This window comes from Lonchura striata, chromosome 14 (genome assembly GCF_046129695.1).
Source record: "Lonchura striata isolate bLonStr1 chromosome 14, bLonStr1.mat, whole genome shotgun sequence".
Lineage (NCBI taxonomy): Eukaryota > Metazoa > Chordata > Aves > Passeriformes > Estrildidae > Lonchura > Lonchura striata.
Window position 1 is genome coordinate 2,657,576 of NC_134616.1, and position 12,745 is coordinate 2,670,320.

General features: G+C 40.2%; 1 protein-coding gene across 6 annotated transcripts in view; it reads right to left on the reverse strand.

The window, feature by feature from the left end:
• Nucleotides 1-12,745, reverse strand: part of PCDH11X (protocadherin 11 X-linked) — a 434,383-nt gene that overhangs the window by 362,402 nt on the left and 59,236 nt on the right. For 5 of the 6 annotated variants that reach the window (XM_077786472.1, XM_077786473.1, XM_077786477.1 and 2 more), the window contains exons 3-4: nucleotides 7,113-7,160; nucleotides 1,560-4,046 (exon numbers count right to left, since the gene is read on the reverse strand). In XM_077786472.1, the coding sequence (XP_077642598.1) occupies nucleotides 1,560-4,046; nucleotides 7,113-7,160 (2,535 nt within the window). The remainder of the gene's footprint in view (nucleotides 1-1,559; nucleotides 4,047-7,112; nucleotides 7,161-12,745) is intronic. The other variant, XM_077786474.1, reaches the window with a different exon arrangement.

Sequence of the window (12,745 nt, forward strand, 5' to 3'; positions counted from 1 at the left end):
TGCTCTTTCCCCCAGCCAACTTCTGCAGAAGAGAATTGCTTCCCATGCCACTTTCTAGGTTTTCACTGCCACAGAAGGGCTTTGAGAGCCACGAGCTTGCTTTCTTTGTTAGCATTACTGCACGACTAAGTGTGTTTCAGCAGACAAAGGCAGAACCTTTTTGACTCACGGGAACTGCACCAGAACTCCATTGAAAAAAATCACTTAGATCAGGCCCAGAGAAATGCTGAAAACAGCACTGCCCCCTGCTCAGAGTTCTGGGAGTTCAAACAGGTGAACAAACTGGCAAGAGGCTTTTCTGATACGTAATTTAACTCAACACGCCTAAATACATTTCTAAAATAATCCACAGTGATATAGATACCATACAAATTTGTGTTGGTAAAGGGAATGAAATACAATAAAATATACAACATATCCTGAAATTTTCAAAGATATGATGACTGCTCTGAATGAGAAGCTTTTGTATGCATGTTATCATTACAGTTGCAACAAAACAAAGTTCCCAGAAAAAAATTCAGCTGGAGGAAGAAATGTACCAGATTTAGTCATGCTGAGGATTTGTTCCTGAGCAATATATTTAGTTAAACATATTATCAAGTTAAAAATATACTATGAATAATAAAATAAACACTCCTGAAGTAAGTGTTACTTTAGCGATTAATTCCTTGACCAACTAAAACTTAACTAGGAAACTATCCCCACTGAAAACTTTGTGATACTTGGGAAGAAAGAGAGGCAAATAGAAAAAAAGAAAAGTTTTAGGAAACTGTTCAAAATATGGATAAATATTAGATTCTCTTTCCAGTGACTTAAAGCTTTTCTGTAGGGTCTTCAGGAATAAAGGGTACTTGAGTTCTCAATTTATTTTTAATTTTAAGCTGAGGATTCTTTAGACGTTTCCTTTGTTGTGCTGCATTCCTAAGAAGCTAATACCTGGTTTATCAGGCAGAGCAGCAAATAAGTGAGCTCAATTATGCTGATGCTTCTAATTTTTCCCTAACTTTGCCTGCCAGCTGTGTCATTCCACCAGATTTAAGGCTCCTTCCAGTCTAAAATGCCCGAAACTCTCAGAGGAAAATCCTCGCCTGCACCTGAGAGACCTTGAAGCAAAGCTACACCCAAACGAAGGCTGCAATTCCGGACTCCATTAATATTAAGGATCACTTATGAGCTCCTCTAAAGCTTTATTGCTTTCCAGCTAGATTGTTTGGATCCCCGAGCACCCCAGGCTGGAGAGGACAGTCCCACTCTGAGCCTTCCCAGCTGCTCGAGGTCCCGCCGTGAGGTGGGAAGTGCCATGCTGCCATCTGCAGTCAGGACACCACCACAGGGATCTCTGCCTGCTCCATCTCCTCACAGATAATGCTCTTCTCCCTCCTCATTTTCTCCTGTACCGCTCAGGAAGCTGCAATTGCTTGTTTAACAACGCCTCGATCGCGTACAGACCCTCAAAGCTTTGCTCCTTGCAGGAGAACTTGCAGCGCTTCAAACTGGAGTTACAGGATTGGCAAAGGAAGGAGGGAAGGAGGAAAAAAAGCACCTTAAAATTCCATTACCTGTCTGGTGTGTATGGGGCCTGGGGTCTTGAAGCCTCCTTGACAGCTGCATTCAGAAACACTGTAAGGGTCCGAGCTGCTGGATGAGCACTTGGAAAGTGAGTCACAGCCCACCACAAAGGTGTTATCTAGAGGCAATTCCTGAATGACATGGTGCTTCTTGGGGGGTACAGGAGTCTCAGGTTTAATTTGAAAGGTAGGCTGCGGAGAAGCAGACTTGTAGTGCTTTGCTAAGTCTGGGCTATCAGGTTTAAATGTGGTTGGTGTGGTGGCCCAGTTATATTTGCCCATAGTCTGCTCTTCTAGCTCTACAGGAATGTCTAAAGTGCCATTTATGTGCTCGTGGCCAGGATCATCAGGCTTGGATTCTTCAATAGTCACAAAGTTGAGGAGGAGACTCTTTGGAGAGCGCTTCTTCTTCTTCTTCTTTTTCTTGATCTGCCTATTCTCTTGGTTGGGGGAAACCCATTCACCACTCTGCTTATTTTTTTGGACAACCTTGTGCCTGGGCGTCTGGCGGCACCGGACTAGAGCGGTAACAAAAATTACCAGAATAACTGTCATGGTGCCTGCAATAATGGCAATGATGATCTTGACATAATCATTGGTCTGCGGGGTTATCTCACCATCCCCAATGTTCTGGCCAACTGGAGTTTCCATATTCCTACGCACCAGCTCTTGCACGTAGGAGCTGTTGGTGACTGTCTCGTTCACAAACAAGTGCACAAGAGCTATCGTGTAAAGAGACTCCGGCTGTCCCAGGTCATTCACCTTGATCACCAGCCTGTGCAAGCCATGATCTGATGCAATCACCTTCTCTTTCAAAGTGATATTGCCTGTTAACTGGTCAATGGTAAACAAGCCCCTGGCGTTCCCACCTATGATGCTATAGCGGAGCTCTGCGTTCATTCCCGTGTCATTGTCAACTGCAAAGACTTTAGTGACCACAGAGCCCGGGCTGGCTGACGTTGGGACCAACTCATAGGAATAATTAGATGAGGGAATAACAAAAACGGGCCTGTTATCATTTACATCAACAACATTGATGGTCACTTTGGCAGTTGAGGAACGCTGCAGTCTTCCTCCATCCACTGCTTTCACCTGGAAAGTGTATGACCCCTGCTGCTCCCTATCAAAGGTAATATTAGGCCTTATTACGCCAGTAAGTGGATCTATAATGAAATTATCTCTGCCATTTAAGATAGAGAGAGTGACTGCAGCGTTGTCTCCCGCGTCAGCATCTGTAACTGTGATAAGCCCCACTGTGCCATACATGGGCAGGTTTTCTGGCACATAGAAATTATATTCGTTATGTGTGAAAGCAGGGCTGTTATCATTCTGGTCCAGCACTGACACCGTCACGGTAGCATTGGTCTGCAAAGGTGGCATCCCATTATCCTTAGCCAGCACAGTGAAAGAGTACCTGTCCTGCTTTTCTCTGTCCAGCTTTCTCACTGCTGTCAGGATGCCTGTGCGGCGGTCCAGGTTGAAAATGGGGGGCGCATCGGAACCCAGGATGTAGCTGATCTCGGCGTTCCTCCCGCTGTCAGCATCTGTAGCACTGATCTTGGTTAGCTGAGTACCAGGAGCGTTGTTCTCAGGGATGGAAAGGCCTATGATAGGCTGTGTGAAAACTGGGGCGTTGTCGTTTTCATCCTTAATTTTGATCAGGAGCATTGCAGACTGGTTTAAGGGAGGCTTCCCTGAGTCTGAAGCCACTATTTTGATGGCATATTCCCGTGTAGCTTCGTAGTCTAGAAAGGTGGCTGTCTCCAGGAGAAACTGATTATCAAACACTGGTTTTAGCCTGAAAGGAACATCATGATCTGTAAAACAGGTAACTTTCCCATTCTGATCAGCATCCTTGTCCATCACTGTTATCAAAGCAATTTTTGTATTGAGGGGGGCCTTCTCAGACAAAAGCACTGTCCCATTCACCGGGTTGATGATGTACCTGGTGTCTATCGATGGGACGTTGTCATTAATATCTGTGACATTAACAGTCACCGTTGCTCTTGACGGAGTGGAGCTGCCATCGCTGGCCAGAACAGTCAGTTTGTGCACAGGAGATTCCTCCCTGTCCAGCGGCTCCCTGATGGTGATGAGGCCCGTGGTGTTGTCGATGGCAAAGAGCCTTTTGGCCAGGCTGGAGATCTGGTTGCTGAAATAGAAGTGGATTTGTGCATTGGAGCCCAGGTCTGCGTCGGTGGCGTGGAGCTGAGACACGGAGGTGCCCACGGGGGCATTTTCGGGCACGCTGACCTCGACGTCGTTCTCCTTGAAGACCGGGCGGTTGTCGTTGACGTCGGTCACCGTCACCTGCAGGATGGCAGTGCTGGACCTCGGGGGGCTCCCACCATCTTCAACTTTGATTTTCATCACATAGGTGTCCTTCTGCTCCCTATCCAGGATCTGCTGGACAATCAGTTGAGGCCACTTATCTCCCTCAGGTGTCTCAGTAATGTCAAGACCAAATACATTTTGACCCTACAAGACACAGAAAGAACACGTTTTAGCTTGACAGTGTATTTAAAAAGGAAAATATCACATTAATCTTCTGAAATTTTCATGGAATGTATATTTATGCATATGCTCTATACAGGAATATAAATTTTATATTTATATTTATTTTTCATTACCTAGTTTTGCTTTAAGCTCCAGAGCCTTGCGAAAGCTTCAGAGCAAGCACGGCAATAAACAGATACTCTAGATAAAGAGGAAATGTGAGAGTGATGGTGATTTTTTTTCATCCAGATTCTCTATTTCTAAGGAAAAGCTATTAAATTCCTGGACTGATGTAATTCAGTTTCTCTGTTGTATGAGTGAGTGTGGAAATGAGGAATGAAGACAGAGTTCAGTCACTGGAGGACCTATTCCAATATTAAATCAAGGAAACCAACAGAGATAGAGGGGTTATTTCTCTGTTTGTGGAGCAACTCTGGACATGATCTGAAATGATTAGCATAAAAAAACCCAAAACAAAACAACCAACCAAACAAAAAAAAAACCACCAAAACAATACCATCATTGATAAAGTGTTTACTACATCATTCAGATGTTGGATGATACAGACAAAACTAAGTTGTAATAGTTCATTAAAAAATTATTTTAAAACTCATCAAAACTATTCCTGCACTCATCACTATATGTTTTATATTTGTAGTGAAATTACAATCCCAGTGAAAAAAAGAAGACTTATTTTCATTTCAAAAAATATCACAGAACTGTGAGATCAATTTGAAAATTATCAATATTTTCCTGGGGTTTGTTGAACATCTCTGGAACTGTACCAAAATGCTGCATATATTGCAGAAGCACAGCTTTTTAACAAATCTGCTAAAATAAATATTGGAATCTAGAATTAAATTCCCTCTCTCTTCTGCTGTCTCTTCAGACAAGCAGGAACGAGGAACAGTGTAATTATCCTCTTTTCTCATATCTCACCATGTAGAGGAATGAAGTAAAGGCAGTTTTCCAGCCACATAAGGACAGGGCTAGAATGCAGATGGCTAATGCTGAATGTGTGGGATGACCATAAAAAAGAGGCATAAATAAAATTGTGGACTAACTAACTTTTTATGTGTAATATTTGTATTAATGAATAACTGTTCTTTGCTTATTCTTCTCTTTCACCCTCACGCAGGTATCTGCCATTGCATCATAGATGGTTTGGGCTGGCAGGGACCTTAAAGATCCTCTTATTTCCACTGGACCAGGTCCACTTGTGTTCTGCACTGGTTTGAGACACTCCAGAACAGAGCAAAATAAAACATTCCCAGTCTTCAAGGTTCCTTATTTCTCATTAGTTGCAAAAGATTTGTGTCCCCTGTATCTTGTACCCACCACTAAGTGAATATATTTATAACTTCTACACACTTCTGAGCGAGGCTGACCTCTCACTGATTTGTTTCTCAAAGCCAGATTTTGACTCTGCATAAGCCATCTTTTTATTTCATGGGACAGAACTGTTCATCCACACATGCAAAAATCACTGTGCCACTTGCACAGCATTTTGTGGCAACATTAAGTTGCAACTGGGGACAGTATAAAGTAAACTGGAACACGTTTTGAAGTAATAAAACAGATACAGATTTGGCTTCTTTAGCAGAAGGCATGAAAATATAAGCCCTGCAAATAGTTTCTAAATCAAGATATACATTTTGAACCAATTAGGGTAAATTTTAGAATGGTAATTCTATGCTGATAGGAAGCAGAGCGTGAGTTTCCTCTTCATATTCAATCTGGCTAGCAGTTATTTGCAATAAATTTCATAATAACTAAGAAATTATAAATTATATATTCTATGCTTCAACATAGATTCCAGAGGAAAGAAAATAACAGAAGCCAGAGTAAAAACAACCTGCCAGCTCTCTTTACCTCTTTATTTGTACAAGTTGACAGATGGGCACTGATTATTCTGTCATTAGATCCCACAGCTACAAGAACTTGGTACAGACTTTGAGTTCACGTGGCTGCACGTGTGTGTGCCCATCTCTGCTTTTCTCCTCCAGCATGGGAGAGGGGCTTTTCATCATAGCAGATGAGTTTGATATAAAATGTGGTGCTTTAGCTCCCCATTATTAGCTGTGAATGACTAGAGAGCAGGAAAAAAATGCAAATATCTCTTCCAAGTTCATTATTAACACTTGAATAATTTTCTATGGAAAGAAATATTATCCATGTCTATTTCTTCCTATTCATTACAGGTTTAGACATCTTTTTAAACCACAGAAAAGCCATTACAGAGAAGTAGACTTTCTCTTAACTCTAACAAGAGTAACTATTTCAAGTTGTTGAAACAAGGATATTTCATGTTGTTTAAGAGATAAGGTTAGGTGTGATATGCTGCAAATTAACAAACACATTTTCTAAGAACAGATAGTTGTCACATTCTGAATACTCAAAAAATTGATGAAACATTCAAGAAATACATTTTTAAGATTATAAATATCTAATTCTCTCCATTATGAGCAAAGAAATTGAGAACTAAAATGAGAACCATAAAAAAAAACCCCTTCAGGATTAATTTCTTGATGTTGAAGTAAATAGCTCTATTATCATTAAAAGTTCAGTGACGTTAAAATTTCCATTAGGGTCAGATTTCTACTGAGACTGAACTGCACCTCAGTCACATATTATCCCAGTGATCTGAAGGATTTGTTCACACTGGGAAGGGCAAGAGTCCATTGGAAAAGCACAGTAGATAATTAACAGTTATAGAATACCTTTGCCCATTAAAACAACTGGTAGAAATAATCTGCTCCATTGATATCTCTACCCTTACAGAAGAAAGGGAGTGAGAAATACAAGAGATTGACTGTTTAAATTTGAAAATACAATTTAAGCACTAACTACTGGAGGTAAACAAAAGTTATGCCCATCTCAGAGCCTGGATTAGCTTGAGGTTCTGACCCTGCTCACAAGATCCCTAATCAGGGCAATAAGGAGCTCTGTTACCTTATCCAATTTTCATTACAGCCTTTTCCATGGACTTACACAGTCTCTGAAATAATGAAACTTTCTTGTTGAACACTCCCTACTGTGTATATTTACCTGGTCATTTGTAATGGATCCAAATGTCCTTTTCGGAGCTGTTTTGGGCTGTCATGTGAATAAAAAATTAGAGAGTGTTTTAAAAATTGCAGCATTTAGGTGGTTTCATAAATACATAATCAATGACACACGGACACACAGTGTGGTAAGCTGGAACAGCTCCTAAGTGCTACAGACAGGACTGGATGTGACAAAGGGCACCAGAGGTCTACACACAGGTATTGCATTTCACAGCATTTCACCCCAGGATTTTGTTAAATCTGTGGGGCACTGGCTGCCTGGACATTGCTGGGAAAAATGGGAAAATAGATCAGCTTCTGGTTAATGCTGATAACAGAGGAAGACTCCACTGTGTTCAAAACATCCTGTGGACCTGCACTTGAAGAGCCGTAAATTGGCAGAAAGTAGGAATTTCTCAAAGTGGGGAAGGGAAAGAATATTGTGTGAGATAATGCTACAAACCCAACTGCTTGTAATGCAAATACTCAGATTGAGAGAGGCTACCAGTGATTATTGCTTAAAACATACAAATTATGTAATTGTGTGTAACAACTTCTCCATTGTTGGCTGACAAAGGGTAGCTCAACACCAAGTCTTCATTCAAAAGAGGATTCTGAACCTCCAGAGAAAGCCACAGGAGCAAAGACAGCTCATTGTTTTGTGGCTACATCTTCACCCTACACTCATTATCAATACTCCAGGCACTGTAAATGACAAGCACATCATGAGATGTCCTCGGCTCATCTGAAACTCAAACAGATGTCAAGGGCCATGCACAGCTCAAACTTTCACCAATATTCTACAGGAACTCATCTCAATGACTATTGCAACAAGCTAGAAGTACACATTTATTACATGTTAACAATTGCCTTAAAAGAAAAAAGGAAAAAGAAGAAAAATATTAAAAGATTTGTTTATCATTAGAAAGTAAATCAGTAATTAATTAATTAAGTAATTACTTAAATAAACACCTTTGGCTGAAATGTAGATTTGAGTCCAAAGGACCCTAAAATCTTTTCCAAAAGTCCAGAAAATCATGTACATTTGCAAAATGCTGGTTATTTTGCATGGAACAACACAGAAAATCTTTGCAGATCTTCTGCAGAACTACACGACAGGTCCCAGACTCTTTTCCTTGCCTGTTTTTGCCAAGCCATATGGAACTGCTCCGTGGCTGTGCTGTCTGTCAGCAGAGAGGGAGCACAGCAGCACAACTTCAGTTCTGCATGCAGGAGAACAGACCACACAGTTCCACGGTGGACAACTTTTCTGTAAAAGCTGAAAACCAAACTCGCAGTTTTCTTTCCAAGGCGATGCTTTGGCTGTGAAATTGTGAATTGCCACAGCCAAGTTAACGTCTTAAACACAGAATATTCCACGTGGTAGGCAATAATGGATCTGTGTGTCTGTAATGGGTGCATATGAGTGAGCTCAGATCCAAACTGGCCTAAGTGGTGTAGCTCTAATAAAGGTCCCAAGTCTGCTATTACTCACCCAGTGTGCAATTTGCTGTCCATGCATTCTAGAAAATTACCATTTTTTGGACAGCTGTCCTGCTTAAAGACTCCACAGTCACTCCTCTCATGACATCCCACAGCTTACAACCCAAAGTTACTGGAAATAAGTGTCATTAGGAGCAGCAGCTACCTTGTTAACTGAGTGGCAGAACTTCAAAGGAGAAAAATAACATTAAAAAGGTAAGAATTTTTTATAATGCAGACCTCAGCAGATGCAGAGTTGCTTACAGATTTGAAACATTCTCTTTGTCAAAGCAATGCAGCCTTTTAATTTGTAGGCCAAGATTTTTAAGGCTTTTGTTCAATTTATGGTTTTCTCTCAGTGCCAGGCACTGTTTCCATTGGTTTCCTTTGAAGCAATAAAAAAGTTTAGCTTGGAATAAACTGAACTTTCAGGTTCAGAACCACAGTAAAAATAGGATTTGTAAGCATCCAATTATGCATATACCTAAAGTGCATTTTCTGCATTCAGAATCTTAATTAGCTCCATTCCTACATATGAGGAGATCATATTATGAGCAATGTCTACACCATAACTTGCTACTTTTCCTCCTCCTATATAAGAGTTCCTACAAATGGAAAACACTACCAGAATTTCTCTCCATTTACACAACCACACAAAAACTGTTCTTGTTCCATGAAACAAGACACAACACAAGCAAGAAACAACACTGTCTATGGGATCAATAGAACACAAGAGTAATAATGAACCACTTGATGCTGGAAAGGAACAGCCAAAAGTAAAACATGGAATGAAGAAGAGGACAATCAATGTATTTAATACTGATTTTCTGAAAAAGAAAAGAAAAAAAAAAGGCTAGGAAGTTTACCCAAGGAAATGACTTCCTTGGAAATATAAATTTTATGTTACTATTACAAAACTCTAAGATTCCTAATAATTTGACGGAGTCTCCTTAAACTGTTCAGATGAGTTGGTCCCTTCTTTAAGGAGTCTTTTTCAATCTTGTCATGTTCTAAACATTGTCTACTTTATTTTCCAAGATAAGTAGATCTAAAATAGATGTGTTCTCTCTGAGATGGAATATTTTTCCATCCTACTCAATTTTTAGCATGCAACTGTCAGAAGATGTTATTAGATCATATTTCTCCATTGAGGAGAAACAATTAGGGGCAGTCGATACTATATTCTGGAATTATTTTCTTTTTTTTGCCGCCCTAATTTCTTCAGTCTACACTTCAAGTGAGCCTGAAACTCCCTAACTTCAAAGTGTTAATATTTTTAATCACAAGTTTTACAAGGGAGAGAACAGACAGAGCTGAAAATTGGTAACCTTGTGAACTTCACATTTTGAAGACTGCACCAGGTTTCATGAACAAAAAGAGAGTTCTCTTTCCATAGCACATCTTTGAAATGTTGTTTCAAGTTGGGTTGTTTGCGGGTTTTTAATTAAATCTAATTTATCTTTTTAAACATGGATGACAATTAAAAAAAAAAAAAAAGAAACCAAAGACAACTAAAACTAAAAAAAACCCCAGAAACCTGAATCATTTATTTCAATAGAAGTTGACTTCATCCTCCTCTACAAACTAGGGTGGCAATAATGGTGAACCCACATTGCTGCATTAACAGGACACCAAATTCCCAAGAAACTCCTTTCAAAGAACTGGGCCATCACTTGAATGGTCTTTCACAATGCACAACAAACATACAATTATATATTTCAGAAAAATATGCAGGTGCACCACATAACTGTAAGAAATTTATTTTCACAATACTCCTACTGTATAAATAGTTGTAGACTGACTAAAGATGGGAAATTGAAGTACAGCGACGCTTTTATCAATCGTCCAAAGTTTGTAGCTAGTCTGAAAAAGGCAGCCACTTCTGAGTTACTAATCATGTTTAAAATTAAACTTCAGCATTTTAAACTTCAGAAACTAACCATTAGAATGCAACTTTAGGAGCTGAACTTTAGAATTGAAAACTTCAAGGGAAGTTCTTTCATTTAGAGACACTGTGACCAAAACAAGGAGGTCAACAGCTGCAGGTAACAACCAGGGAGGAAACCTCCCCTCTTAATCTCCTCCATTACAGATGTTCAGAAATATTCACAGACATCCTCCTGAACAAAAAGCTACATTTTCAACACCCTGAGGATATTCAGATTAAGGTATTAAACATGTTTGAGCTTTGCTCTGAATTCCCATGATAAAGCTCCAGACACCTGACGTTTCTGCCTTTGGATTCACTCCCTATAGATATATAATGAAGGGAAAAAGAAAATAGGATTTATATCAGGCAACAATACAGCCAACAAGTGCATTTTGATATTTGCATTATACCAGGTGACAGTTACATATTTGCTCTATTTCCTAGCTGAGAGCAGGCACAGAAGCGAGGATGTGCGAGGAAGGGAAATAAATGAGTACAAGGCTCCAGTGCAGCGCTGTGCCTTTGGAGGAAAGCACTAACAATTCTGTTCAGCTGCTCAGAACAGCTCCTAAATCACAACCTCATTGTGCCTCGACAGCCAAAGGCTCTGCCTGAGCTCCCAGGGGCACATTTGGAGCTCTTGGTGAGCCCTGCCAGCTGTTGGTGAGGGGTGAGGCTGCTGGTGAGCATATCAGCACTGCCAGGCAGGAGGGGGTTAAACCTGGCAGCCACTTGTACAATGAAATACAAACATCCCAGACAGCTCTGAAGATTCCTTCCCCTACAGCAGGGGTGTCACTACAGGACACGAGAAAGAACGATGCTAGCTGTTGCTATTATGACAGTAAAAGACTAATTTATTTTTTTCTGATTCTAACATTTAGAGTTTTCTAAAGGTGAAGGTGGATTGGAAGGTGACAGTGCCACCTCTCCAATGACACTGGATAAACCACTAGTCCATTAAATCTCTCTGCCTGTATGAAGGAATGAAAAACAATAAGTTATTTACAGAACGTGTGTGAGAAAGTTTGCTACAAGAATGTAAATCAGAAGGCTTTAGAAAATCTTTAAAAAATCAGAGCAAGACAGGGGCTGTGCAGCATCCCCAGTTTACAGTGATTCCACTGGAGAATGGGGGTAATGGGTGTGTGTGGATGCAGTTTGTGGGAAATGGGATAACAAAATATAAAATAGCCTGGAATCCTTCTGCTTTGCTGCAAAGGACTGCAAACATCTGCAAATCAACATTCATTAAATTAATGTATAGTTATTACCTCAGTCCCTCCTATACATACATGCACACACAAATTCAGTGTGTATGATATTGTTAAATGCATGCCATCTTCATTTAGAAAAATCCATATTCTAACCTCTGATGCTGCAGCTCTTCCAACAAGTTGTTTAGCAAGATTGTCTTCCTTGACCTAACACCCTTCTAAAGCTCAAGTTCAGCTGGGAGCAAAATCACTCTATCTTCTTCCCTTTATGCTTACACTTGTAGGAAAAATTGCTGACAATCTTCCATCTGAATAGCAGGAGCATCTCACACACACACGTGGAACTCCCCACACCTCCAGAAACACAAAGAAATTCCTTCATGTGCAGGGACAGCACTTCAATGTCCACGTGTCGCTGATTTATGAATGTTGATTAAAAAATCCACAGCCTTAATGGAGAAAATTCACAACCCATGTGGGCAAAAATATAATAGGGCTAGAAAAAAATCTCTACAAAAAAGTGTTTACATCCTCCACTTGGGACAGATTTCCCCAGCTTCCACAAGCAGGCTTTAGGAATTCTCGACCTGTCACAACTACTGCAGCAATGACCTGATCATAAGCCTCTCTCAAGGCCTCCTCTCTGCAGGGTTTTGTAAAAATCAAAATAAGAAAGAGTGTGTGAGTATGACATTTAACTGCCACAGGATCAGTTTTGCTTTTGAAAGAAATAAAGCTATACTTTTTCAAGGAATGAAAACTTATCCTTTCTTTATTACTCTCAGAAAATAGCAGTGAGACTCCCATATTAAACTGTAAAAGTATGTGACGTATGCAAGTGTGAGATGCCACTTCACTGCACATGGGAAGATAATAAATAATACTGCAATTTCAGAGTAATAAATGGGAGATGGTGGCTGAAAAAACAGTGACACTACTAAAAATAGCTCCAGAGAATTCTGAAACTCACTAAATAGAAGTCTTTTCACCATACTGATCAAGGAG